The sequence below is a fragment of the Synchiropus splendidus genome, chromosome 8 (assembly GCF_027744825.2).
Source record: "Synchiropus splendidus isolate RoL2022-P1 chromosome 8, RoL_Sspl_1.0, whole genome shotgun sequence".
Lineage (NCBI taxonomy): Eukaryota > Metazoa > Chordata > Actinopteri > Syngnathiformes > Callionymidae > Synchiropus > Synchiropus splendidus.
This window is the reverse complement of record NC_071341.1, coordinates 21,664,354-21,692,058: the sequence shown is the minus strand read 5'-3', so window position 1 is coordinate 21,692,058 and position 27,705 is coordinate 21,664,354. Positions and strand designations below refer to the sequence as shown.

At 45.0% G+C, this 27,705-nt stretch overlaps 3 protein-coding genes across 3 annotated transcripts; 1 reads left to right on the top strand and 2 right to left on the bottom strand.

The window, feature by feature from the left end:
* Window positions 1-3: 3 nt before the first annotated feature.
* sars2 (seryl-tRNA synthetase 2, mitochondrial) lies at window positions 4-27,705 on the top strand. The gene is made up of 21 exons (XM_053873395.1): window positions 4-558; window positions 12,090-12,197; window positions 13,269-16,539; window positions 16,637-16,794; window positions 22,622-22,742; window positions 22,810-24,308; window positions 24,623-24,718; window positions 24,792-24,821; window positions 24,889-25,029; window positions 25,243-25,297; window positions 25,378-25,441; window positions 25,794-25,899; window positions 25,971-26,018; window positions 26,103-26,211; window positions 26,281-26,326; window positions 26,392-26,479; window positions 26,546-26,658; window positions 26,734-26,827; window positions 26,970-27,062; window positions 27,129-27,194; window positions 27,340-27,705. Exons 6-21 carry the CDS (start codon window positions 24,042-24,044, stop codon window positions 27,478-27,480), a joined length of 1,557 nt encoding a protein of 518 aa, XP_053729370.1. The 5' UTR covers window positions 4-558; window positions 12,090-12,197; window positions 13,269-16,539; window positions 16,637-16,794; window positions 22,622-22,742; window positions 22,810-24,041; the 3' UTR covers window positions 27,481-27,705.
* Window positions 11,955-17,880, bottom strand: slc5a2 (solute carrier family 5 member 2). Its single transcript, XM_053873408.1, has 14 exons — window positions 17,616-17,880; window positions 17,479-17,550; window positions 16,852-16,956; window positions 16,731-16,790; window positions 16,553-16,657; window positions 16,384-16,489; window positions 15,991-16,071; window positions 14,665-14,894; window positions 14,117-14,360; window positions 13,900-14,050; window positions 13,556-13,724; window positions 13,252-13,467; window positions 12,448-12,580; window positions 11,955-12,151 (listed from the first exon to the last, which is right to left on the bottom strand). The coding sequence occupies exons 1-14, from the start codon at window positions 17,697-17,699 to the stop codon at window positions 11,955-11,957; spliced, it is 1,953 nt and encodes a 650-aa protein (XP_053729383.1). The 5' UTR covers window positions 17,700-17,880.
* Window positions 17,917-23,800, bottom strand: si:dkey-260j18.2 (uncharacterized protein LOC325231 homolog). The gene is made up of 5 exons (XM_053873394.1): window positions 23,196-23,800; window positions 22,942-23,095; window positions 22,775-22,853; window positions 22,476-22,703; window positions 17,917-21,223 (listed from the first exon to the last, which is right to left on the bottom strand). Exons 2-5 carry the CDS (start codon window positions 23,093-23,095, stop codon window positions 19,729-19,731), a joined length of 1,956 nt encoding a protein of 651 aa, XP_053729369.1. The 5' UTR covers window positions 23,196-23,800; the 3' UTR covers window positions 17,917-19,728.

Genomic DNA, 27,705 nt, shown 5'->3' with positions numbered 1-27,705 from the left:
TTGATTTTTCATTAGTTTTCGTTTTAATTTAGATATGTCACAAAATAATAGTCAGTAATAAAAACAAACGACACCATAAAATAAAAATAAAGTTTTTACCTAACGACCAACATCGCGGTTGTCAGCGTTGCCAGTTCAGGCTGTCAACACAAGTGACGTCACGGACGTTACATTATTTTGTTTCATTATTTTGCTTCTTCGTGGAATGAGTGAAGGCAAAAACGAAGGACATTTTCGCTGTAATTTTAGTCCGTTTTGATGAGCGTTGTAAACAGTCGATGCCGTTAGTTGTCGTTTTATGACGAAACGAAAATGACTTATCCGACTAGTTTTCGTTTCTTTCTTACAGTTTCTTAAATAACTGTAATAAACCCGTTCTGGAAATCTTGAAGTGAGAGGCATTTGTCCACTCAAGAGATTCTTTTTTTAGTACAGATATTAACGTGGACAGCTCGCGCGCGCGCGTCCACGTCACTGCCCCTCACAGCTGGCGGAGTGCCAGGAGCAGCGCGAGCCCCTCCGGTCGCTTCACGATGGCGGGAAGAAAGAAAGCGGCAGGTGAGTACGAAGGGTTTCCGCTGTATTTGCGAAGAAAAACAAAGCGTTAGTTGGTCCTAACTTTGTCCGGGAGGTCTCTCCTTTGCGCACCTGTTGACGTGGCACAGATGTGACGTTTAACGGTGACACTTGCTGGTTTGACTTGTTGTTACTAGCCGAGAGAAGCTAACGTTAGCTGGTGATGGACAGGCGGATTTTCCAATGAACGCGAGTTGACACACTAGATGGAAAAGTTTAGAACCCGAGGATAAGTCTGGTCTGGAACCGCGGCTCTACGTGGGGATGGTTCGTCCCCTCAGGTGGGCGGAGAGTGTTACGTTGAACTGCTCAAAAACCGAGGCGGAGTGTGTAAGACAGAGGTGACAGTCTATTATTTCTGACTACTTTCACTGAAAGCTTGTGAATCGACCCCAAAGTTTGCTCGGAGCCATGGGTGGTTCATGTTTGTCTTCAGATGCACTGAAGTCTTGGGTGAAATCAAACAATGAGAGCAAGGAGACTCAAATTATTCCAATGCTTTATTAAAGTTTTGTTTTTTTTCATGAAAAATGACAAAGTGAGATGATGAGGTGTGAAACATTCATTTATAAAATGGATTAAATTAGATGTTTTGTCATCTAGAATAAGGATGACCTTGACAAAAAGTGAAACCAAAACCATTGGATGCACAATCATTCAGCGAGATTTGCCCATGGTGTGAATGCATGAGCCATTCACACTGAAAGCATGACAGAGATCAACATTACAAAAAGAGAAGAATAAATAGATGGGATGTTTTCAATCAATCTCATGTAATGTTTTTGCTGCATGGACATCCAAAGCGCACCTTGTAGTCCCAGCACCAGCCGCCTTTCTGGTCCTTGTTCCGGCAAACAAATCCAACGGTTGGACTGTAGCTGCAAATTAAAGCCAAATATTCAGACGGAGACTATAAAACAGGGCATATTATACATGTAAAAACAGTGCGAGTCTGGGTTCAAATAAAAATGGACTGACGACTAAGTGAAGCCACGGTTAACATGAGTGGATGCTTACATGAATGCTGTCTGGCCTGTCGATGCTGCTGGGGTATTGGTTCCTGCAGTCACAACGTCAATGTAAAGAGGGCTTTCACAGATTTCTCCGGGGAACGCCTTCTTCAGATGAGACAGCAGCTCCCAGTCTCCGATGCCACTGGGTTTATCTCGGTTCAGCCACTTCGTCCAACACACTTTTTTACAGAACCGGAAACAGATTGGCATGTTATTACGTCAGCACTAAATACATTGTGGTGGGAGGAAGTGTTTATCGCTTTCACCTGATTGTGCGCAGAACTCGGCAGGACACATGAAGCGGACTTGATAATCATGGCAAGTGCACTTGTCGGCTGGCTGGTCAGAGTTTTTACAGATCAGTCCATTTGTTGTGTCACTGAAAATGTGAAAAATGATAGATTAACAATCAAATTAGATTGATACTTTGACTATTGTAAATGACAGGTTGTCTGCTCCAACTTGAAGAAAAACAAAACAAAATAAAATAAAAATGCTTACATTGTAACCACATTGCCAGTATCGGTCACCGAGAGCCCTGATGTAGTTTGGGCATCAATGGCAAGTGGGTTATTGCAAATCTTGCCTGGATTGTCACGAACCAAATCAATAATTGTTTCCCAGTCTCCTGTTCCGGACGGGTCATCTCTGTCCAACCACTCAGTCCAGCAACCTGTTTAGAGAGGGACATCAGACAGGTGAATGTTTGGGAATCAACTATTATGAGTACAGTAAAAAAATGCAAACAAATGAAATACCCACCAGTGTCAGTGGGAGGCGATTGAGAGTCACATGGTGGAGTGCCTTGATTCTTGCCTCCTTGGTTGTTGTTTCCATTGTTGCCTTTGTTTTTCTCCCCAGGCTTGTCTTTCTTACTTTTGCTCTTTTTCCCATTCTTTTCAGATTTGTCGTTTCCTTTTTTGTTTTTGCCGTTGTCTTTCTTCTCTGATTTCCCGGACTTTTTCTTAGCCTTGTCTTTCTTGCTTTTGCTCTTCTTCCCACTCTTTTTAACCTTGTCTTTTCCGTTTTTGCCATCGTCTTTCTTCCCTGATTTTTTGGGCTCACTCTTCTTTGAGCTGCTTTTGCTGACATCTACACTTGTGTCCTTGTTCTGGCTTCCACTGCTTTGTCCTTTGTCTTTCTTGTTTCCTGGTGTCTTGTCTTTGTTGCCACTGGACTTCTTGCTCTTTCCAGACACACAATTTTTGCCTTTACATCCATCTTTTTTGTCATTGCCAGAGCTATCCTTGGACTTTTTCTTAGACTTGTCTTTCTTGCTTTTGCTCTTCTTCCCACTCTTCTTCACCTTGTCTTTTCCGTTTTTGCCATCGTCTTTCTTCCCTGATTTTTTGGTCTCACTCTTCTTCGAGCTGCTTTTGCTGACATCTACACTTGTGTCCTTGTTCTGGCTTCCACTGCTTTGTCCTTTGTCTTTCTTGTTTCCTGGTGTCTTGTCTTTGTTGCCACTGGACTTCTTGCTCTTTCCAGAGACACAATTTTTGCCTTTACATCCATCTTTTTTGTCATTGCCAGAGCTATCCTTGGACTTTTTCTTAGACTTGTCTTTCTTGCTTTTGCTCTTCTTCCCACTCTTCTTCACCTTGTCTTTTCCGTTTTTGCCATCGTCTTTCTTCCCTGATTTTTTGGGCTCACTCTTCTTTGAGCTGCTTTTGCTGACATCGACACTTGTGTCCTTGTTCTGGCTTCCACTGCTTTGTCCTTTGTCTTTCTTGTTTCCTGGTGTCTTGTCTTTGTTGCCACTGGACGTCTTGCTCTTTCCAGAGACACAATTTTTGCCTTTACATCCATCTTTTTTGTCATTGCCAGAGCTATCCTTGGACTTTTTCTTAGACTTATCTTTCTTGCTTTTGCTCTTCTTCCCACTCTTCTTCACCTTGTCTTTTCCGTTTTTGCCATCGTCTTTCTTCCCTGATTTTTTGGGCTCACTCTTCTTCGAGCTGCTTTTGCTGACATCTACACTTGTGTCCTTGTTCTGGCTTCCACTGCTTTGTCCTTTGTCTTTCTTGTTTCCTGGTGTCTTGTCTTTGTTGCCACTGGACTTCTTGCTCTTTCCAGAGACACAATTTTTGCCTTTACATCCATCTTTTTTGTCATTGCCAGAGCTATCCTTGGACTTTTTCTGAGACTTGTCTTTCTTGCTTTTGCTCTTCTTCCCACTCTTCTTCACCTTGTCTTTTCCGTTTTTGCCATCGTCTTTCTTCCCTGATTTTTTGGGCTCACTCTTCTTCGAGCTGCTTTTGCTGACATCTACACTTGTGTCCTTGTTCTGGCTTCCACTGCTTTGTCCTTTGTCTTTCTTGTTTCCTGGTGTCTTGTCTTTGTTGCCACTGGACTTCTTGCTCTGTCCAGAGACACAATTTTTGCCTTTACAGCCATCTTTTTTGTCATTGCCAGAGCTATCCTTGGACTTTTTCTTAGACTTGTCTTTCTTGCTTTTGCTCTTCTTCCCACTCTTCTTCACCTTGTCTTTTCCGTTTTTGCCATCGTCTTTCTTCCCTGATTTTTTGGGCTCACTCTTCTTCGAGCTGCTTTTGCTGACATCTACACTTGTGTCTTTGTTCTGGCTTCCACTGGTTTGTCCTTTGTCTTTCTTGTTTCCTGGTGTCTTGTCTTTGTTGCCACTGGACTTCTTGCTCTTTCCAGAGACACAATTGTTGCCTTTACATCCATCTTTTTTGTCATTGCCTGAGCTATCCTTGGACTTTTTCTTAGACTTGTCTTTCTTGCTTTTGCTCTTCTTCCCACTCTTCTTCACCTTGTCTTTTCCGTTTTTGCCATCGTCTTTCTTCCCTGATTTTTTGGTCTCACTCTTCTTTGAGCTGCTTTTGCTGACATCTACACTTGTGTCCTTGTTCTGGCTTCCACTGCTTTGTCCTTTGTCTTTCTTGTTTCCTGGTGTCTTGTCTTTGTTGCCACTGGACTTCTTGCTCTTTCCAGAGACACAATTTTTGCCTTTACAGCCATCTTTTTTGTCATTGCCAGAGCTATCCTTGGACTTTTTCTTAGACTTGTCTTTCTTGCTTTTGCTCTTCTTCCCACTCTTCTTCACCTTGTCTTTTCCGTTTTTGCCATCGTCTTTCTTCCCTGATTTTTTGGTCTCACTCTTCTTTGAGCTGCTTTTGCTGACATCTACACTTGTGTCCTTGTTTTGGCTTCCACTGCTTTGTCCTTTGTCTTTCTTGTTTCCTGGTGTCTTGTCTTTGTTGCCACTGGACTTCTTGCTCTTTCCAGAGACACAATTTTTGCCTTTACAGCCATCTTTTTTGTCATTGCCAGAGCTATCCTTGGACTTTTTCTTAGACTTGTCTTTCTTGCTTTTGCTCTTCTTCCCACTCTTCTTCACCTTGTCTTTTCCGTTTTTGCCATCGTCTTTCTTCCCTGATTTTTTGGGCTCACTCTTCTTTGAGCTGCTTTTGCTGACATCTACACTTGTGTCCTTGTTCTGGCTTCCACTGCTTTGTCCTTTGTCTTTCTTGTTTCCTGGTGTCTTGTCTTTGTTGCCACTGGCCTTCTTGCTCTTTCCAGAGACACAATTTTTGCCTTTACATCCATCTTTTTTGTCATTGCCTGAGCTATCCTTGGACTTTTTCTTAGACTTGTCTTTCTTGCTTTTGCTCTTCTTCCCACTCTTCTTCACCTTGTCTTTTCCGTTTTTGCCATCGTCTTTCTTCCCTGATTTTTTGGGCTCACTCTTCTTTGAGCTGCTTTTGCTGACATCGACACTTGTGTCCTTGTTTTGGCTTCCACTGCTTTGTCCTTTGTCTTTCTTGTTTCCTGATTTCTTGTCTTTGTTGCCACTGGACTTCTTGCTCTTTCCGGAGACACAATTTTTGCCTTGACATCCATCTTTTTTGTCATTGCCAGAGCTATCCTTGGACTTTTTCTTAGACTTGTCTTTCTTGCTTTTGCTCTTCTTCCCACTCTTCTTCACCTTATCTTTTCCGTTTTTGCCATCGTCTTTCTTCCCTGATTTTTTGGGCTCACTCTTCTTTGAGCTGCTTTTGCTGACATCTACACTTGTGTCCTTGTTTTGGCTTCCACTGCTTTGTCCTTTGTCTTTCTTGTTTCCTGGTGTCTTGTCTTTGTTGCCACTGGACTTCTTGCTCTTTCCAGAGACACAATTTTTGCCTTTACAGCCATCTTTTTTGTCATTGCCAGAGCTTTCCTTGGACTTTTTCTTAGACTTGTCTTTCTTGCTTTTGCTCTTCTTCCCACTCTTCTTCACCTTGTCTTTTCCGTTTTTGCCATCGTCTTTCTTCCCTGATTTTTTGGTCTCACTCTTCTTTGAGCTGCTTTTGTTGACATCTACACTTGTGTCCTTGTTCTGGCTTCCACTGCTTTGTCCTTTGTCTTTCTTGTTTCCTGGTGTGTTGTCTTTGTTGCCACTGGACTTCTTGCTCTTTCCAGACACACAATTTTTGCCTTTACATCCATCTTTTTTGTCATTGCCAGAGCTATTCTTGGACTTTTTCTTAGACTTGTCTTTCTTGCTTTTGCTCTTCTTCCCACTCTTCTTCACCTTGTCTTTTCCGTTTTTGCCATCGTCTTTCTTCCCTGATTTTTTGGGCTCACTCTTCTTTGAGCTGCTTTTGCTGACATCTACACTTGTGTCCTTGTTCTGGCTTCCACTGCTTTGTCCTTTGTCTTTCTTGTTTCCTGGTGTCTTGTCTTTGTTGCCACTGGACTTCTTGCTCTTTCCAGAGACACAATTTTTGCCTTTACAGCCATCTTTTTTGTCATTGCCAGAGCTATCCTTGGACTTTTTCTTAGACTTGTCTTTCTTGCTTTTGCTCTTCTTCCCACTCTTCTTCACCTTGTCTTTTCCGTTTTTGCCATCGTCTTTCTTCCCTGATTTTTTGGGCTCACTCCTCTTTGAGCTGCTTTTGCTGACATCTACACTTGTGTCCTTGTTCTGGCTTCCACTGCTTTGTCCTTTGTCTTTTTTGTTTCCTGGTTTCTTGTCTTTGTTGCCACTGGACGTCTTGCTCTTTCCAGAGACACAATTTTTGCCTTTACATCCATCTTTTTTGTCATTGCCAGAGCTATTCTTGGACTTTTTCTTAGACTTGTCTTTCTTGCTTTTGCTCTTCTTCCCACTCTTCTTCACCTTGTCTTTTCCGTTTTTGCCATCGTCTTTCTTCCCTGATTTTTTGGGCTCACTCTTCTTTGAGCTGCTTTTGCTGACATCTACACTTGTGTCCTTGTTCTGGCTTCCACTGCTTTGTCCTTTGTCTTTCTTGTTTCCTGGTGTCTTGTCTTTGTTGCCACTGGCCTTCTTGCTCTTTCCAGAGACACAATTTTTGCCTTTACAGCCATCTTTTTTGTCATTGCCAGAGCTATCCTTGGACTTTTTCTTAGACTTGTCTTTCTTGCTTTTGCTCTTCTTCCCACTCTTCTTCACCTTGTCTTTTCCGTTTTTGCCATCGTCTTTCTTCCCTGATTTTTTGGGCTCACTCCTCTTTGAGCTGCTTTTGCTGACATCTACACTTGTGTCCTTGTTCTGGCTTCCACTGCTTTGTCCTTTGTCTTTTTTGTTTCCTGGTTTCTTGTCTTTGTTGCCACTGGACGTCTTGCTCTTTCCAGAGACACAATTTTTGCCTTTACATCCATCTTTTTTGTCATTGCCAGAGCTATCCTTGGACTTTTTCTTAGACTTGTCTTTCTTGCTTTTGCTCTTCTTCCCACTCTTCTTCACCTTGTCTTTTCCGTTTTTGCCATCGTCTTTCTTCCCTGATTTTTTGGTCTCACTCTTCTTTGAGCTGCTTTTGCTGACATCTACACTTGTGTCCTTGTTTTGACTTCCACTGCTTTGTCCTTTGTCTTTCTTGTTTCCTGGTGTGTTGTCTTTGTTGCCACTGGACTTCTTGCTCTTTCCAGAGACACAATTTTTGCCTTTACAGCCATCTTTTTTGTCATTGCCAGAGCTATCCTTGGACTTTTTCTTAGACTTGTCTTTCTTGCTTTTGCTCTTCTTCCCACTCTTCTTCACCTTGTCTTTTCCGTTTTTGCCATCGTCTTTCTTCCCTGATTTTTTGGGCTCACTCTTCTTTGAGCTGCTTTTGCTGACATCGACACTTGTGTCCTTGTTTTGGCTTCCACTGCTTTGTCCTTTGTCTTTCTTGTTTCCTGGTGTTTTGTCTTTGTTGCCACTGGACTTCTTGCTCTTTCCAGAGACACAATTTTTGCCTTTACATCCATCTTTTTTGTCATTGCCAGAGCTATCCTTGGACTTTTTCTTAGACTTGTCTTTCTTGCTTTTGCTCTTCTTCCCACTCTTCTTCACCTTGTCTTTTCCGTTTTTGCCATCGTCTTTCTTCCCTGATTTTTTGGTCTCACTCTTCTTTGAGCTGCTTTTGCTGACATCTACACTTGTGTCCTTGTTCTGGCTTCCACTGCTTTGTCCTTTGTCTTTCTTGTTTCCTGGTGTCTTGTCTTTGTTGCCACTGGACTTCTTGCTCTTTCCAGAGACACAATTTTTACCTTTACAGCCATCTTTTTTGTCATTGCCAGAGCTATCCTTGGACTTTTTCTTAGACTTGTCTTTCTTGCTTTTGCTCTTCTTCCCACTCTTCTTCACCTTGTCTTTTCCGTTTTTGCCATCGTCTTTCTTCCCTGATTTTTTGGGCTCACTCTTCTTTGAGCTGCTTTTGCTGACATCAACACTTGTGTCCTTGTTTTGGCTTCCACTGCTTTGTCCTTTGTCTTTCTTGTTTCCTGGTGTCTTGTCTTTGTTGCCACTGGCCTTCTTGCTCTTTCCAGAGACACAATTTTTGCCTTGACATCCATCTTTTTTGTCATTGCCAGAGCTATCCTTGGACTTTTTCTTAGACTTGTCTTTCTTGCTTTTGCTCTTCTTCCCACTCTTCTTCACCTTATCTTTTCCGTTTTTGCCATCGTCTTTCTTCCCTGATTTTTTGGGCTCACTCTTCTTCGAGCTGCTTTTGCTGACATCAACACTTGTGTCCTTGTTCTGGCTTCCACTGCTTTGTCCTTTGTCTTTCTTGTTTCCTGGTTTCTTGTCTTTGTTGCCACTGGACTTCTTGCTCTTTCCAGAGACACAATTTTTGCCTTTACATCCATCTTTTTTGTCATTGCCAGAGCTATCCTTGGACTTTTTCTTACACTTGTCTTTCTTGCTTTTGCTCTTCTTCCCACTCTTCTTCACCTTGTCTTTTCCGTTTTTGCCATCGTCTTTCTTCCCTGATTTTTTGGGCTCACTCTTCTTTGAGCTGCTTTTGCTGACATCGACACTTGTGTCCTTGTTTTGGCTTCCACTGCTTTGTCCTTTGTCTTTCTTGTTTCCTGGTGTCTTGTCTTTGTTGCCACTGGACTTCTTGCTCTTTCCAGAGACACAATTTTTGCCTTGACATCCATCTTTTTTGTCATTGCCAGAGCTATTCTTGGACTTTTTCTGAGACTTGTCTTTCTTGCTTTTGCTCTTCTTCCCACTCTTCTGCACCTTGTCTTTTCCGTTTTTGCCATCGTCATTCTTCCCTGATTTTTTGGGCTCACTCTTCTTCGAGCTGCTTTTGCTGACATCTACACTTGTGTCCTTGTTCTGGCTTCCACTGGTTTGTCCTTTGTCTTTCTTGTTTCCTGGTGTCTTGTCTTTGTTGCCACTGGACTTCTTGCTCTTTCCAGACACACAATTTTTGCCTTGACATCCATCTTTTTTGTCATTGCCAGAGCTATCCTTGGACTTTTTCTTAGACTTGTCTTTCTTGCATTTTCTCTTCTGCCCCCTCTTCTTTACCTTGTCTTTTCCAGTTTTGTTTTTTCCGGTGTCTTTCTTCCCTGATTTTTTTGTGTTGCTTGAGTCAGTTTTTGAGCTACTTTCCTCACTGTCTTCACCAACACAGCTTTCTGAGCCACTGCGATGGGTATTTCCTGATTGATCTTTCGACTTTTTAATTGTCCCTTTTTTGTTTTTTTTCACCGACTTATTTTTGCTCTTTTTCTGTTTTGTTTCTCCACTCATTTGTCCTTTCCACCATTTTTTGTTGTTGCCTTTTGTTTTCTTCCCATGGTTGTCTTTGTTTTCAACCGTGGCTTTACTGCTTTTTCCAGATGAATCTTTCTTTTGTCCTTTATTTTTTCCAAATTTCCCTCTTTTGATTTGTTTTGCCTTTTTTTGGTTCTTTTTTGCAAATTTTGGTTGTTTTTTCGGGGTTCCCTTCATGGATTTGTCTTGTTTTGGCTTGTATTTTGAGTCAGATGTTTGTACCCACAAGTGGTTTTCAGAGCCTTTTGTTCCATGACCGTCGCCTTTTTTTCCAAGCAAATGTCGGTAGATTTCAATATCACCAGTCACCTGTGTGCTTTTCTTGATTGCCTCCTGTTTGCCTTGATGCCCCTTGGGTTTGACATACAGAGCCTGCTGGCTGTCTGTGTAAAAAAAAATTATATATATATTTAAAATAGTTGTCACTCTTTTGGTCAGTAATTTAAAAAGAAGTATTTTCAAATTAACTTACCAATAAGAAGCATGAAAACTAAGGTGATGATGCTTAACTGTTTATCAGGGGAAAAAAACAATTAGTCTGGTACTAGGTTGTCATACATTATTTACAACATCAAAACACAATCTTTACCCATTTGATCATTTTTGCAGATTCAAGACGCTGAAACCTGTGAAAATACAATTGTTGATTGGTATGAAAATCACAACTAACATACTGTGTGAACTCAAACTAAGGAGCACATTTTCATTCAGAACATTTACTGCACTTTGCCAAACTTGACCATATCGTACAACAGAGTTTAGCTCAAAGAACAATTAAAACACTAACACTGCAAACGTATAAAGGAGGACTTTGCAAAATCTATGAAAACATCAACGCATTAAATGTGTGTTTCTTACCAAAATGAAGTCTTTGGCAGGTGCTCCTGCTCTGTTCAGTTAACTTGCTCAGGTGGCTTTTATAAGGCTCAAGATGGGGGAATTTGCATGTCATGGAATTACATTAATTAACCTTGTTTGCGTGCGCACCTAAAACGCTATTATCCCATTATCATAATTGTAAGCTATTACAATTATCTATTAACTACTAGCTTTCAAAATCAGTGTCCAAGGACAACATGCTCAGATTCAAAAACCTCCATAGATTCACCTACTAGTCCAAGGTCAGGTCTGAGGGTTAACATGTAAAAAAAGACTTCCATCTCCCCAGAAACCTCTCCCAGGTCTCCTCGATGAAAAGCAAAAACTTTGATTCAAATGTGAACTTAAAACTATTAAATTAAGGGAACAGAGAAAATCTAAATGGACACTTCGGGTTTTGTAATATTACACTGATATTTGGTCATTTTACTTGACATTTTTCCTTGACAAGAACAGCCTTTTCCCCTCAGCCGTCAGACTGATGAATTTGTGAACAGTGTGTGTTGTTTGTAGTTTATTTATTTGTTGGTTACTTCTATTATTTTTTAAATCTATTTTTTATTTTGTTTTTTGTTGATTTATTTTGTTGTGTTCATTATTGTACCAAAGCACTTTCCCAGTTGATGGGATCCTCACTGACCTTGGCAATAAAGATTTTCTGATTCTGGTTTTAGTATGTTGTGTGGAGAGTGGTTTTGTATGGAGAAAACCTATGAGTTAAAACTAACAGCAGGTAGAAAAGCTCTGTCATTCGGCAGCTGGTGTGCCACATTGCCATGTGCCGCCTGGAACTGGAACTTATTCTTGGTTCTTTATATAATGACGAGTCATTAGTGAGAATGCACACTAACTGTTTCTTGACATGGAACAAATGGTGACCCTTCTTGTTCTCTATGGGAGGGCGATCATTATTGAAGTAATGTCGCAATATTTTTAAGAATGCAAATTGGTGTTTTTGAAATGTTGCTGATAATAATGCATAAGTGCCCAATTAAATGCCCTTTGTTCCCTGTGGTTAATAGTTAGAAACGCTATTATGACGCACAATGGCCGTTTCTTTCTTCTAAACACACCTTGGTGGTCAAGCAGGAACTCCATGTGACATAGTTATTCTCGTCTGAGAGGCTTGCCTGCCAGTCTAGGTGCTGAAAATGTGTTTGCGTAAATGGCACTGATATCCGAAGGTTTGATGCGCAGTCTTGAAATTAGTCTGTGGATGAGAAAAAATCCTCTGCTGCACTGAGCTATTATATCCAAAAGGATAGAAAAGGGGCTGTGAATCGGTTGGTGACCCCCTGCCAAGGGCCCTCTATATCTCAAGTGAGTCTAAGAGAAGTGGATGCTACTTCAAAGGCAATGTCATATGTTGTTTCGTTTAAACTGATAAAAAAACAAAACCAGCAGGATCTTGTTTTGAGTAGTTTTTAATGGTTTGGGTAAAAGACTCTGGGAAGTGACTCCTCTCAGGCGTAGTAGCCCCACATGAAGACGGCGACCGCCGTCATGATGAGAGCGTTGGCGTCCACCACATACTTCCACAAAGGTTCCTCGGTGATGGTGCTCAGTTGCTCCGGCCTCAGTGATGCTTCTTGCTTTAGGTTCTCCGGTTGGCTGATCCAGACTCGTCCAGTCTCGTGACAGACACCAGCTTGCCCTGTCCCTTCAACCATTGACAGATGCAACAGTTTCAAGCACAGAGGACCAGGGTAAACATGTATTTCTGTTTTGTGCACTATGTATTTACCTTCATCAGAGGTTTGTGGGGTATTTAAATTCAACTAACAAATGATCTCTCAGTTGCACTGTTGAATTATATATTTGATATGCTGCTCTTTTGTTGATAATTTCTAGATATTCCCCTTGTCATTATCGCCTTTTTCCTTCCTATATTTTCTTTCCTCATATTACGTTTCCTTTATTACCTCATGCTGAAGATCAAAGCCACTTTTTTGTCACCTTCATCGTTGCTGCTCTCTTCCTTGGTGCCATCACCTTCCCGTCTTTCTCTCTGCTCCTCCTCTTCCTGCTTCCAGTCCAAATCAATCCTCTCTTCTCTGGAGTGACGCAGGCTGAAAACTAGCCGATGAAGCTGAAATATCACCAATAAATTGTCATTTTATTTTAGTTGAAAGAATATCAAACGTGATTTAATATCTAAACACAGGCACAAAAGGCAGTTACTACTGCACAGGTGCTGGTTCCTAAAACTACAGCTGGACATATTTTGGATTCCCACTGTTGAAGTAGTTACAAATAATGATTGACCATAGAATATAACCATTTGCTATATTTTACATTCACACCAGCAAATATAAAGCTAATATTACTTTAAAACTTGCTCTCTGTATAAGATACAACACCTATCTTTTTGTTAACTGTGTGACAGTGTTACATTGTTTCATTATTTTTTCTTTAGCTTTTAAACCTGAGTGAAATGAACTAGAAGTAAACAACAAACTAACCTCATGGTCGCGTTCATGAGTTCAATCATTTAACATTTAGAAAAGATTAAAGACCTATTAACAGCCCTTATTATCATTTATATTTAACAACCCATGTTTATTTGTCTAATTATAAGTTGACAAGAAAAAATGTTCTTCTTTTTATTTTCATTTTGTGAATTTTAAATGAGACTACCATTTTTCACTGAAATTTGGAAGTTTTATTTCTAAAATCAACGATTGTGTTATTTACTTAAAATGAGAAATAACAGCGATCTGGAGGATGTGGCCGAGGCTGAGTCAGCATGACTGCTCTTACGTGTATGTCTTCGATAGACCGGCTGCAGAAGCTGACCAGCAGCACCAGTGCTGACGTGCAGAAGAAGAGAACGATGGCAAAGTGCAGGTAGTGGAAGCCGCAAATAACTGAGGGACAGCTGGAGGGGAAGATGCAGCTGCCGGTGCCAAACCAGAATTCTGGCACCATCCGACACAGACCCATCATCAGCCCACCAATCAGACCCCAGAAGGCTCCCTGATAGTGGAGTGGGGAGGGGTGTAGGGAATAAACAAGTGGTCAGGCTTTAGTTTTTGAGTGAATGAAAGAAGTCAAATGAGCTCACCGCTTCGTTCACCCTCTTGACAAACACTCCAAGCAGGAAGACGGAGGCGATGGGAGGAGCCAGGTAGCTGGACACAGACTGGATGTAGTCAAACAGCTGACCACTTTGTGCAGCCTGGACCACCGGAATCCAGCAGATACTGATGGCAACGATGCATAGGACCCAGACTCTATGGAGACAGGAATAATGTCTGAAGTTATCGCCTGCTAAAATACAGGAGGATTTCTTATTTCACACAGGTTGGGTACAGCAATGTCAGTCAGTACCTTTGGTACTGGTGAATGAAAGAAGTTCAGAATGAGAATGTAAACAATTGCTCTTGAAAAGGATTTATGCTGCTTCACCTGCCCACTATTAGGAGCTCTCGCTCGCTGGCTCGGGGTCGGACCCGCGTCCAGATGTCCAAAGTGAAGAGTGTGCTGCTGCTGTTGAAGATGGAGGCCAGCGAGGACATGAGGGCAGCGAGCATCACTGCCAGCATCAGACCCCTCAACCCTACCCAGAAATGAGCAGAGAAGAAGTCAATGGGTTGCACCTACAACAAGAGAAACTTCCCCTCACCGCTGGGCATGATGGACACCACCAGTTTAGGATAGGCAATGTTGGAGCAGCCCACGCCGGTCCCACACACTTGCTGGCACACTTCAGGGACCACGCAGCCCACCTCGTCTGGGTACAGGACCCTGCTGATCATCCCCGGGAACACCATGAGGAACATGGGCAGCAGTTTGAGGTAGCCACACATGATGCAGCCGGCCTTCACATGCGTGAGACTGCGAGCTGCAAGGCAGCGCTGCACGATCACCTGTAGGGATGTTCACATGACATTCTCATTGGCAACATTCTCACTGCTATGTTTGCTACTGGCTGCTTGTCATGCTTTATAATCGGGATGTAAATAACGTTCATTTTCAGACAATTTATTCTAGAGGTTCAAGCAAGGCTGGAGCTTTAGAGGACATTATGGACAGGCCATGCACATGCACAGGTCACATCTGAGGGACTTATTCAACGCTTATGTGACTTCACACCCAAAACAACCAGAGTTGAAATAAGTTCTTAACCTGAAGCATTGAATAAGTGCATGAGGTACATTTTTGAGCACCTACCTGATCTGTGCACCAGTACCATCCAGCCACTATTGCGATCCCAAACAAGACCCCTGGCCAGGGCAGGTCCCCCGTGGTTGGGTCCCTCAGCAGACTGAAGGCATCAGGTCGGGGAGTGTAGCAGTGGGAGGAGATGTTGTAGCGATGGGGCTCCAAAGACATGATGTTAGTTGGTAGCGCCGCGCTGTATTTGGCTAACAGCGCGCTGTAGCCTCCCACTTTAGCAAAGGCTGGGGACCAAATAAAAATATTGACAGAATTATTTACTGCCTCTTACCACATTTTAACATGGAGAGATGTAAACTTAAAAAGATCAAATGGTAAATAAGCAGATGACATGGGTGTTTTTTATTTTGCAGTCTAAATATCTGATCTACTGTAGTCCAACTAGACTGTTCCATCTGCAACAGCTTTTTATGTTGAGTATAGACCATTTTAAAAGTCAACTGCAGCCCCATAAGAAAGGGTTTTAATTTTAGTGTCACAACACATTTGGCAACAATCTTTCAAGTTTTATGTGCATCTTAAATCTAACAAACTGTTATTCAAAAAAACACAACCTGACACTGTGCTATCAATTATTGAAGACGCAGGTAATTCAATATTTTGTGTAATGTTTAACTGTTCAAATGTTAATAACCAACGTGACTGAGATGTGAGCACAAACAAGCACTTGGAAACTTTCAATCACAGAATAATGCGAGTTATTGACACAGCGGTCAACATTTGCCAAATGTCAATCATCTTTTGCGCCCTTTTACTTTTTTCACATATCCAGTTGATAAGAATTGTATTCGATGGAATCACTCAACTGCAATCTGCATTAAGACCGCTAGATGTCAGTAAGACTCACGCTACGCATTAAATTTGGTCCATCAGTGAGTTCAGCGTTACTGCGTCATGTGCTTGCGTGGATGCACTCTGGTTTCCTCCCATAGACTCAAAACACACATACAGGAGAAAAGATTGACACTAAATGGTGAGTGTCTGTTTGAATGTAATGGACAGGTGACCTGTTCACCCACACTTCTCACCCCAAGTAGTTGGGATAAACTCCACTAGCCGATTGACCGACTTACTTGGTTCATCTACCAACTTCTCCCAGAAGGACTGCACTGGAACCGACACACACACACACGGAGACACGCAGTTCACTCAACAGGGAGACACTAATTCACATTTGCGGACAACTGTGATCGGCTATGGACATGAATGTTTGTTTTTTTTAGAACGATGGGCGGAAACCAGAGTATAGGACGACTATGCAGAGCATATATTTTTGCATTTAAATCCATTGTCAGTTGTTCACATGACAATGATACTTACAAAACCCAGTGAGGACAAAGGCTCCAGTGATGATGACAAAGGTCTGGACAGTGTCTGTATACATCAGCGCTGCGAGACCCCCTGCAGACATAAACATGCTGAGAAATGACTGACAGTAATGGGGAATATGCAGAGTGGTATTTTCTGTCGCTAATTTCAATTTCAATTGGTCTTTTCATTTGATCAAAAACATATGAATAAAACACAAATGATTAAACAAACAGCAGTGGACATGCATGGTGTTTATTATAAGCCTGCCACTGCTGAAAACCTCACCCACAACTCTCAAAGCACAAGAATGAATAAAATGTGTCTCTCTGGTTAAAGATAAGTCACAAAGCTAAATCAATGTTATCTGTGTTTGGCCTCTGAGACCACGGCTGTCGACTGTACCGGTGACAGTGTAGAGAGCAGTGATGATCAACAGAGCGATGACAGCGATGTAGATGTTCCACCCCAAAGCCTGCTGGATGAAGACGGCTCCTGAAAACATGTCCACCTGGGAGGAGCAGGCAGCTCAGCACTCAGAAGCCAAGCACTGTTTCAGACGTGAGTCACTCACAGAGATTTTGGTGAAAATGTAGAGGAAGAGTGAGATGACAGAGAGGTACAGGCTGATCCGCTTGCCCCCAAACCTTTTCTGCAGGTACTGCGGCATCGTCATCACCTGGCAGAGTCCAGACTGAGTCAGTCGCGTCATTTAAAACAGCTAGATGAAACGTTGCGACCATGATGCTCACGTCAGCTGTTAGGTAGACCGGGACGAAGATCCAGCCGAGAAGAAGCATGACGAAGAGGGCCTGAGTGAGTAAACACACTTCCATCTCCAAGCTCAAATTCACAACAACTTACACCACTTACATTCCATTCAAAACCTCCCACTGCGATCCCACTGGCCGCCCCGGTACCTGCCAGGCCCACAAAATGTCCGCTCCCGATGTTGCTTGCAAAAAGAGAAGCACCAACCTGGACAAAACAATTTTCTCTTGCAGTGAACAGATTTACGAATCCTTCCCAACTCAAGATGAATTCGACTGAACATTTCACAATCCATGTATATTTACATTATCGCAGTCAGTTAGTTTTTAAAACTGCCAAATATTTTGAACTAGTCCCTTCACACAGAGAAATGTGATTCAGTGTTTTACCAAAAGATTTGAAAGAGTGCCCCCAACCCCTTTTCCCCTCCAAGATATGGATTAGCAACGCACAAGTCTTTGCCTCAAGGTAACGATTTAGACTAAAAACAGAGACATTCTACTCAATTGCCACTTATATGCTGTAGACACTAATAAGGCATCATGGTGAATGTTTTCGCCTAACTATTCCTCTTCCTCTTGCACACTCAACAAAAAAGATACACACGGTTTTAAGGGGGGAAAAAACCCACAAAGTTGTTTTTGCCTAATATCAGAAGACAGATGAAGGAATTGTCAACATTCACATCATGCCTTTAGACACTTCAGAGACACTAGTGTGTGAGCTCACCGGCCACCAGCTCATGGTCCGTCCTGCCAGGAAGTATCCTCCGACTGTCCCACGGTTGGTCCGACACATGGACTAGAACAGGATTTAACGGCAGTTAAAAGCATCTTAATATGGGTCGACATCAACTGGCGACTCACCCATATTCCAACGCTGATGACCATGGCAAAATAAGCCACGATGATGCTGATGTCAGCAGGATTATTGATCATTGTGGTGGCCATGTCTCTCTCTTAAAATCTTCTGCAGCAACACAAGTCTAGTGATAGGTCCAGTCCCTGTCGTTCAGACAGCCGACTGAAATTGTTGGTCCATGTCCAGAACTTTGCCCTGTAGTCACAATGTCCCGATTCAGCAGTTTATTAATTAGAGTAATAATTAATCAACAACCAGAAATGCCCACAACGGTAGCTTTTGAGCGGTGAAATAACGTCAATCTGTGAACACTTGTAAGCAAAATCGTCCTTTAATTCTCCGATTCACAGACCTTTCAGCACACAAACGTCACGAGGTTGTACAAATGAGTGTGTTGTGTGTTGCACTTGTCTGCATAGAAACCCATGCGTGTTCACACATTCACGTTCCGGACAGGCTGCGAGCTCGCAGAAGAATCCAAATGAACTTCATTCAACTTTAAAAGTCCTAAAGTAAAACAGTGTAAATGAAATGACATTTTGTGACGTTGCCATGTAAAACTACAGCACATTTACTGAGCAAACTCATTCCAAACGGTTTCAAAAGCAATGGACCACGAATTAAAACAGACATCAGACAGTGAGCGCTATGGGTGGGAGGAGGGAAAACCACCAGGTAAAAACGTCGATGGAAAACAAATCCAACAAACGTGGAAGTCTAAAGTTCCATCTTAGTTCTCAGTGTCTTTAATGATGTATTTTGTGCCACGGATTTTAAGCTCCTTTCGCTAAAGCTTTACATATTTTATCGACTCTTCCTGCCTAGCGACTTCAAACATTTGGCACCTGGCTGCACCTGTCATTTTCTATTTGCAATTAACAAAAAATGTGTTTTATAAGACTCAACTACTTAATGAAGCGCCTTTGTTTCCTTAATGGCAGCCAGATAATATGACAATCGGATGCTTTGGTGGGCGGCTCTCTGCTTTGATGACGATCCAAACACTCGCAGCCATGTCAGTTTTCAAAGCAGCAGTTTGGGGCTCGATATTTATGACCACTGGGATGTGCGAGCAGAAGTCCAGCTCCATGTTGGATGTGTGAACCTTGTGTAAACAGCAGTTTAGAGTGAAGACATTTAATGACAACACTCGTCGAACTGAAGGTCGCTTGTGTGTGGTTCTAGTTTGTCAGACTTCCTGACACAGTTATCTAACTCCTTCACTGTCTTATCTCATCTCAGTCCCTAAATACAAATCACAAACTAAACCATCCAGTTTCATCACCACAAACTCTTGCGAGCTGATACTGCCAGTCCTGCCTGCCCCAGGTTTTAAATTAGATGCAACTGATGCAAATGAATAAAGTGACAGAATATTCAGTGCCACATGACCGAGGAAGATTAAAGGTCCCATATTATGTAAAACTGACCTTTTGTGTTTTAGATTTCCTTCGTTTCTTGGGGTCTCTTAACCATAGCACCTCAGCAAGGTGACTGAAAACGCCGGATCCGTGAGGATGAAAGCTGACACAGGACTTGTGCGGACAGCTGGACAGAATTCACCTCTAGATGTTTTTGTGCCTGGAGAAAACCCTTGCAGGACATAGGTTCAGTCCAACCACTAGTCCACAGCTGCACCATATCAGCAACCTTTTTAGCTTTCGCCTGGTTTCACCCAGTGGTGTTGAGTCGCACTGTGAGGTGTGTTACTCGACCTCCAGCTCAACGCAGCGCACACATCTCCTAGGATGAGATGAGAACTGAAGTGAAACAGCCTTTTGCTGCCTTTGATTTCATATATGATTACTTACCATAACATTTTGTTTATTCTGGTTTCCAGCTTCATTTAAAATCGCCACTGGACTCAAACAGTGTCCAACTTAAAAATCACTTAAAATTGAGTTTAACTTCTTAAATTAAAACTTACTACATAGTGCTCCACTCTTTTTTTAAAAGTGTCTAAAATCAACAAAATATGGGACCTTTAAAAACCACCCCATGCGGCCAAGTCCTTGATTCCACTCACTCACCTGATGTCCCACTACACTCACAACACGGGTGTGACGTAAACATTACTGTGTCTTTTGGATTACAACTCTTCCTGCCTCTCCTCCTGAGCTAGTCATCCACCTTCTTTGATTTCTCTTTGGCTCGTCTAAGTCTGGACAGGATGTGTTTCTTGGGGAACTTCAGAGTGGTGCATCCAAACTGGCTGACTCCACCGGTCTCCCCGGGGAGTTTCTCCCGTCTCTGCACCCAGCTGCGCCAGCCGGGTTTCCAGCAGTACACGCTGTCATAGAACCGCGAGCCATTCTCGCCGCCGAGAACATAAATCCTGCGTTTCCAACGCGCCACGCCACCGGCGGCAATTCGCCGGGGGAGACCAGGGAAAACGACCGGGCTCGGAGCTCTGTCACTTCCTCCGACTGCACCGGCTCGCTGTTCTGGCGTCAAGGCTCCGCCACCAGTCACTTCACGCTCCACTCCAGAGCCCCGCCCCTCTCTGAAGAACAACACACGTCCAGTGGCATCTAAGGTTTCTAAGTTAGTGTAGTTTCCATCCAGGAACTTGGTGGTGTCCCTCATGTATCCTCCGATAGCACAGACTCCACCCCGGACTGCCACACCCCCAGCAAGGCAGGTGGCCCCAGAGTCCAGCGCCACCCGTGTCCAGCAGTCTGTCATGGTGTGATAAATAAGAACACCTGAGTGAACGACGGCCCTGTTCTGTTCAAGTGTGGTTCCTCCCAGGAGGTAAAGCCGTCCCCGAAGTGCCGCACAGGCGAAGGAGCGCAGGGGCAGCGGCAGTCGAGGCCCGGCAGCCCATTGAAGCGTGGAGAGGTTCAACACCTCACTGGTGTCCAGCAGGGCTGTGCGGTTGCTGCCTCCCAGAGCAAACAAGGACTCTCCACAGCCCAGCAGGCCCAGCATCGTCCTGGCGTGGACCATCGACGGTCGCTGAATCCAGCGGTCCAGAACAGCGTTGTACTCGTGTACGGTCGGCGACACCGTGCCGGACCGCAGGGCCCCTCCTGCTACAAACAGTCGGTCTCCCACCGCAGCGCAGCCAGGATTGACGAAGGAACCCAACGGAGCCAACTTCTCCCACTTGCCTGTCCGGGGATCGAAGCAGTCCACCGTGGTCTCCCGCACCACAGAGCTCTCACTGTTCCGTGGGGTCAGGTCCACGCACACAATCTTCTTCTCAAACATTCCCTCACGTGGTCGCAGAGGGCCACCCAGGCCCTCGCCAGGTGCAGCGAGACCCAGCTCCTGCTTAAGTCTCCTGCTTTCCTCGTGGGACAGAAGTCCCGGTCTCAGGTGGTGAAGCAGAGCTGGCATGTGAATGTAGCGATCCAGGGGCTGGTGCTCTGCCCAGCGCCGCGCCGCGTCATAAACCTCGGCCTCAGAGTCCACTCCAAGCCGGTCTGAGCTCAAGAGGCTGCCCAAAGTGCCATGATCCAGGAGGAGGAAGTCCTTCTGCCGGGCCACACGGGGAAAGTGTTGCGCCACCAGCCTGATGGAGGCTCGCAGCAGGAGCTGGTCGTGATGGGAGCGAGCCAGAGAGTACATCCCCAGACAGTTGTCCACCGACAGGTGCTCAAAGAGAAATCTGTGGAGAGAGGTGATTGGACAATGTAAGCCGACATAGTGAGCGCCGTGGTCACCTGACTCAATATCAGCAGTAGGAGAAGGATGACTGATGACTTCACCATGTCATGTGGCTACTTTTAAGTTTAAAGGCATGTTTTGATGCTGACGTTTCATACCACGCTTACCAGTTTTGAGAAAACATCACGAAAAAAATCATGGATTTGATCAGCTGGTCTCTTAACGCTATTGACCAAATTTTCTCGACAAAGAAAATGGGTAAAGGAGAGCCCGTCTGCCCGGCCGGAACCTTTGCAGCCGGATACATGATGGACTCCTGGGAGAAGTGGAGGATCGTGTGCCTGTCCATCCTTCCCGTGGAGGATGTTGAAGGCGTGTTCATAATTGGACTTATGATAACAGGTTTCCTGCTGATTGGTCTAAGCGGCTACCTGTTCTATCGCAAACTTCGGAAACCGTTGGCAGCATATGTGGCCATGGAGAAGCTGCCCGTCACGACTGAGGGACTGTGCAGGGCTGCCAGCACTCAGACTCAAGCTATAGGTGAGCTCAGCTGCAAGCTGGAGGCGATTTCTGAGCACCCTCGCAAAGTGGATAACAACATGGAGAAGCTGTCAGCTCGGCTTGGCTGAATCTGGCCATCGAATTCAGACATATTGGAACAAGCCACCAGGAGACTCAGAGAGACTCAAGGGCAGATGGAAAAAACAGAACAAGTTATCTTCATTGGCTCCCAGATACAACCGGCCTCCCAAGGTCGCTCAACTCTCCTGGAAGTTTTGTGGACAAGGCGCTCCGCCCCCGCCTCCCTTCCCATCACTGACTGTTCACCCTTGTCTTTAACGCCTTCTTTTGGCCCCCGCAACACCTGTATGGCAGCGGCTCCCCTCCCGATATCAGCACTGGGAGTCCTCCCATCCCAACTGCCTTCCCCCCCTCCCATATGTGCAGCCCTTGAGTTCTGCTGTTGTCTTCGATGTGCTCATGTGCTGAGGTGTTTCTTTACGGAACCCACACTGCGCCCCACTCACAGGAGCCTAGTTTGAGAGTTGCTTTTTTTTCTTCCTCCTCCTGCCTTGTGTTCTCTATTCTTACTGAGATCGCTACTTCTGTCCTCCCTGTTATGTCTTGTCAGACAGGAGTTCAATTTTGTTGTTACTACTTGTGGTACAGTGACAATAAAGCATTCATCATCAAAACATCCATCAGTTGCATCCATTTTTACATGAGTTTCACTGAGTCAGCAGATTCACCTGGAGCAAAGGTCCTGCAGGGGCATGACCTGGAGACGGTTGGCGGCCACAAACAGATCCTCAGCCGTGTCCAGAGAAAGTCCCGCCTCACCCGTGTACACAAACTGAATGACAGTCTCCATGACGGATGGTGTCACTTCCTCCAGGCGTATCTCAGTAAGCCGAGACTCCACCAGGGGGCTGGTGAACATGGCCCTGAAGTACGGACTGACAGCAGCCAGGAGGACCCTAGTCCGGCAGGATCCAGGACAGAAGACATTAGAGAAGGTACCGATAAACAATTCAAATTCAAGTCAAACCTGTGACACATGAACTTCTTCCCTTCAACGAGCAGTGTGACATCACAGAGCTGCTGAGCATCCAGGAGGAGCTTCAGCCCTAGGACACCACGGAGAAGAAAGCAGTTGGAGGCAGGTGACTCGCAGAGAAGGCGGTAAATGTCAAGGGAGGCTCTACGTTCACTCACCATGAGTGATGTAGTCTCCCAGAGGGGTGGTGCTGTCATCGGGGAAGTCCTCCTCCTCCGAGTCGCTGTCAGAGAGAGGCTCCCCTCCTCCTCCCTCGCCATCCTGCCACGGCTGGGGGCGCCAGGTGACTGTGCCCCCCCGCACAGCGTTCATCTGCACCACAACACACACCGAGCTCAACACCGGCTACCAAACTGCGTCAGCCCCGAAACCAACCACAATGAGGGTCCACGTCTTTTGTATAGTTAACAACCTTTGCTCGTCTTCGAGTTTCCACCGTGACGCCTGTCTGCGGAGCAGCCAGCGGGAATCGGGGTGGCACCTTGTGAGGGTGGCTCTGACCGAAGCCGCTACCTTCCGTCACCCAGTCCCGGGTCAGCAGGCTCAGCTGAGCGGGTCTGCGCTGTGTGGCGAGGGCGTCAGAGTGCTGCGTCCAGCTCCATGAGCGACACCGCTGCTATGGAAAACAAGCTCACAAAAGAACAATTCCCCGTCTTCCCTGAGCAGTGACACACGTTCGTCCACCATGACAACACAGCCATGCTTCCTCTTTCACAGCTATCCAGCCGACAGACATATTCTGGAGCCACAAATGAATAAAAACTAGGGGAGACTTCGGGAGCACTCGGCCGCACTTGTCATGTCTGGACCGGATCACAGCAGCGGTTAATCTGCGCGCATCTGATTGGTTAACCTCCAACCTCTGACGTCAGCTCGTAGCAGAATGGCGTTTAAACATAATTTGGAGAATTCTTCTGGTAAATGTTTTGTTATACTAATAGCCTCCATGATCCTGGAGACCACAGTCCTTCAGTAAAACGTAGCGACAAGGAGCCGAATTGTGCTGTAATTCTTCTTCCGGTGCTGCGGTTTCCGCATTCGTGATGCATTCAATGACCATAGGACTGCAGAGTTTCATAATAGCCAGTCTTTAGTTTGTTGAATCACTTTTAAATCGTTTAAAGATGCATTCGATGGCAGCGATCATATGTATATGGTAATATAATTTATCAGAACCTAAATAAATTCTCAAGGCACAGAAATAACTACAACTGTGTTCGATAATTTCCCACATCGCCTGAATGTAACGCCGTCCAACATGGCGAGTTGCATCAACATGTTATCCAGAGCTGGAGCTAGTATTTTAATTGCTTTTTCACCCACTGTGAGACAAGTGTCCTGCCCACTTGGCGTTCCGCTGCGCTTCTCGCACCAGATTCGGAGTAGTTTGTATGAGCACGTCAGGGGAGGCTACAGTGACAAGCCGGAGCTGGACATGACAGCGGTGTGTGAGGAGACCGACAAAGTCATCGCTAACGTGGAGAACAGGAAGGGCCAGTTGACTGGGGACCAAGTCCGCCACATCGTGAGACGCTTCACACCTGCCTCACTTGTAGTTTAGACTCTTACTGTTTGTTTATTTATACAATTACTACACATATCTTTGAATTTAGTCAATAAAACTACTCCCAAATGAGACAGAGTAGTGTTTAGTTGTTATTCTTCCATGGAACAGTAGCCTTGGACCCGGTGTTAAAACAGGATTGTTTACTCTAGAAATGCAGTACAAAATACATTAGCACTATATTCAACCACTACACAATAACTTCGTTCTGTTTTTATGTATTGACCACCTCTGTGCTACTCAGGCTTTGGTTGATTCTCCATGTTTGTCGTCAGGTTTGTGTTTGGCTGCAACTCCAGGCGGTGAGGAAAGAGATCTCAGAGTTGGAGTTGCAGAAGAAACAGATTGGAGAACAAGTGAAAATGCTTGTGGTCAGTTGAAGACAATTTGGAAGCCCACAACAGTATATTTCTCCATTAATATGAATATATTTCTGTTCGGCAGGGAAAGAGCGATAAGAAAACTCTGGCTAATGTAAGTTGAAGAGGCATTGTTTTGAATCAAATCACTGTTGACTCTGTTTTTTACTTACTTCACACAGAACCCAGAGTATGTTGAAATCCTGAAGGTGGGACGTGACATCCGCCACAGGCTGAATGAGCTGTACCCTAAGGAGAGCAAGCTGGATGAGGAGCACTACACCCGAGCGCTGCTGCTGCCAAACCACACACATCCTGACGTGGTGAGGAGAGACACTAACAATATTGTTACAGTGAAAACTGCATCTTGTAGTTTCATACTGTTGTGTGGCCTTAGGAATCAGCGTTCTGACGGATTGATGATGAAATGTTTTAAATATAGTCATGGATTTTCTTTCCGTTGACTTAAAGTGTTAAGGCAAATGTCAGTAACACGACGAACGTTTGAATGATCAGAAAGTCTGTTGTGTTTTCAGCCGATCGGCGAGGAAAGTCAAGCAAAGGTGGTGGAGTTGGTTGGACAGAAACCTGGTTAGTGCTGTGACCTCACTCACAATGGTGGGAGGCATTTCTCTGGGTGCTCTGATCAAACCTCTCCTTCTTCACTCAAGAGTTTGACTTCAAGCCCAGGGGCCACGTGGAGCTGGGAGAGACCTTGGGTCTTATCCGACAAAGGTGACAGAATCTGCTGGATTTCCTCTGAACGCAGAATCGCTGTGGTCCTCACTGAGGTTTCATCACACCGTTGTCTTGACATTTTCAATGACATGTCAGGAGGGAAAAGGAGAAGAAATTTTTTGCTTCACTGGATCTAAAATTGATTCCAAAGCTCCTGAAATGACAAATATGAGACCTTTAATCTAAACTTCATGTTGTGTTACCATCCAGAAGATTCCTCCCCTGAATACCTATGATGAAGAATTCTCAGAACCATCTCTTCCTGGAATGGTCACCATGACCGACCCTGTAAAAAACTTGTGTGAATTGAAGTTGCCGTCTCTCCTTCTCACCTTCATGCGGCCTGCAGACACCTGGCCCATGTCTCGGGCCACAGATCCTACTATCTGAGGGGCGTCGGTGCCAGACTTCAGACGGCGCTGCAGAACTTTGCTCTTGACACACTGCAGCGACGGGTACGTTTCTGAAAACCGTCACCAAACTATCATAACTATCATAACTATGTGGCCTCTTCGTATCCCGGCAGGGCTTCATTCCTATGGTTGTGCCAGACATGCTGCGAGGGGTCGTGTTTGTGAGTGGATTGTCATTTTGCCAGGCTTGATCGGCTCCTGAACCTTCTCTTGAACCAGTAGGCGCTTGTCTTCTGCACCTGCAGGAAGGGTGTGGTATGCAGCCCAACGCCTACAGCTCTCAGGTATATGGACTGGACCCAGCTCGCTTCCCTGACCTCAGCCTGGCCGGGACCGGAGAGGTCGGTGTTGCAGGTAAACCAGTCAAATGTTGTTGTTTTCCACCGTGGTCACTTAGGCCATGACTGTGGTGCTGAAACACAGGCTTCTTCATGGATCACGCGGTGAGCTGCCAGGACCTTCCAGTCAGGTAGGGTGTCCGGCCACTCACAGCCGAGCCTCTCTTCACTGTCTGACCTGTGAGGTCCGCCACAGGACTGTGTGCAGCAGCACTTGCTACAGAGCCGAGACCGACACCGGCCGAGAGACCTGGGGCCTCTACAGAGTTCACCACTTCAATAAGGTGGGAAGAGCGCTGAGAGTCAGGCGATGCAGCGGCACAAGGATAAGCTCCACTGCTGTGTTTCAGGTGGAGATGTTTGGAGTGACGGCAGACGAGACGGGAGAGGAAAGTTCCCAGCTCCTGGATGAGTTTGTCTCTCTGCAGAAAGAGATGTTCTCAGCGTTAGAGCTGCACTACAGGTGCGAACAGGTCACAAACCCTGAGCGTAGCTCAGCAGTCAAGTTTGTGACGGGATCTGTGGTTTTTGTTGGTAGAGTTCTGGACATGCCAACGCAGGAACTGGGTCTTCCAGCGTACAGGAAGTATGATATTGAAGCTTGGATGCCAGGGAGGAACAGCTACGGCGAGGTACGCCGCCACACGTCGACACTCTCTCTTTCAACATGGTGACCTGATGAATACACTGCGAGTTTAATGGCCTCCAACTGCAGCTGGAGTTCATATGGAATATCAAATTTCCTGATCCAAAATTCGCCCCTCTCTGTCCCAGATTTCCAGTGGGTCCAACTGCACCGACTACCAGAGCAGGCGCCTGAACATCCTGTACGAGCGCCAAGACGGCAGCATGCAGTTTGCCCACACAGTAAGTTCCACCTCACTGGTTCCCCATAGAGTGATGCGCCGTCTGAGATATTGTGACGGACCATAGGTGAACGCCACGGCCTGCGCCATCCCCAGGACCCTCATCGCCATCCTGGAGACCCACCAGACCAGAGTAAGGCTTCTACCACCCTGACTTTGTCCTTCGAGTCTTGGACATGGGACAAAAAAAATAGTTCATTAAATACACGTTTCCTCCTTTCCACATATAATCTGGAAGATGTGAGCGCAAATGTCAGTCTTTTCTTGTGCTTCCTCAGGAAGGAACGGTGCGAGTGCCCAAAGCCCTACAGCCTTATCTGGGTTTAGAAATGATCGAGAAGCCCAGATACTCCCCGCTGAGGTACATCGGACCCAACCAGCACACTAGGGCACCCAGGCCTGCTCCCAAGTCAAGATGACTCCAGTCCCTTGGTTGAATGATTGACCTTAATCTGTGCCTGGGATTATGAGCGGCGCATCATCTTCCTCACACTGTGCTTCACCGTCATGTTGGTTCCTGGCTGAGGGACTCTGTCACTGCGCATATATCCTGCGTATCATCATCATGTGAAATCATGTGAGTCAAAGACGTGTTTCAGTAACCGTCAGGTCGGATGATAGTAAACTGCTGTGATCGTCATGGA

Excerpts from the sequence above, each read along its gene's own strand:
- si:dkey-260j18.2 (XM_053873394.1), bottom strand. The coding sequence starts at position 23,095 with ATGAACGCTGTGCGGGGGGGCACAGTCACCTGGCGCCCCCAGCCGTGG. Across the intron at positions 22,854-22,941 it reads GGGAGACTACATCACTCATG|GGCTGAAGCTCCTCCTGGAT; the intron begins GTGAGTGAACGT and ends GTGGTGTCCTAG. Across the intron at positions 22,704-22,774 it reads AAGAAGTTCATGTGTCACAG|GGTCCTCCTGGCTGCTGTCA; the intron begins GTTTGACTTGAA and ends CTGCCGGACTAG.
- sars2 (XM_053873395.1), top strand. The coding sequence starts at position 24,042 with ATGGCGAGTTGCATCAACATGTTATCCAGAGCTGGAGCTAGTATTTTA. Across the intron at positions 25,030-25,242 it reads ACCACACACATCCTGACGTG|CCGATCGGCGAGGAAAGTCA; the intron begins GTGAGGAGAGAC and ends TTGTGTTTTCAG. Across the intron at positions 26,480-26,545 it reads GAGTTCACCACTTCAATAAG|GTGGAGATGTTTGGAGTGAC; the intron begins GTGGGAAGAGCG and ends GCTGTGTTTCAG.
- slc5a2 (XM_053873408.1), bottom strand. The coding sequence starts at position 17,699 with ATGGCCACCACAATGATCAATAATCCTGCTGACATCAGCATCATCGTG. Across the intron at positions 16,957-17,478 it reads GGACCATGAGCTGGTGGCCG|GTTGGTGCTTCTCTTTTTGC; the intron begins GTGAGCTCACAC and ends TGTTTTGTCCAG. Across the intron at positions 14,361-14,664 it reads GGTACTGGTGCACAGATCAG|GTGATCGTGCAGCGCTGCCT; the intron begins GTAGGTGCTCAA and ends ACATCCCTACAG.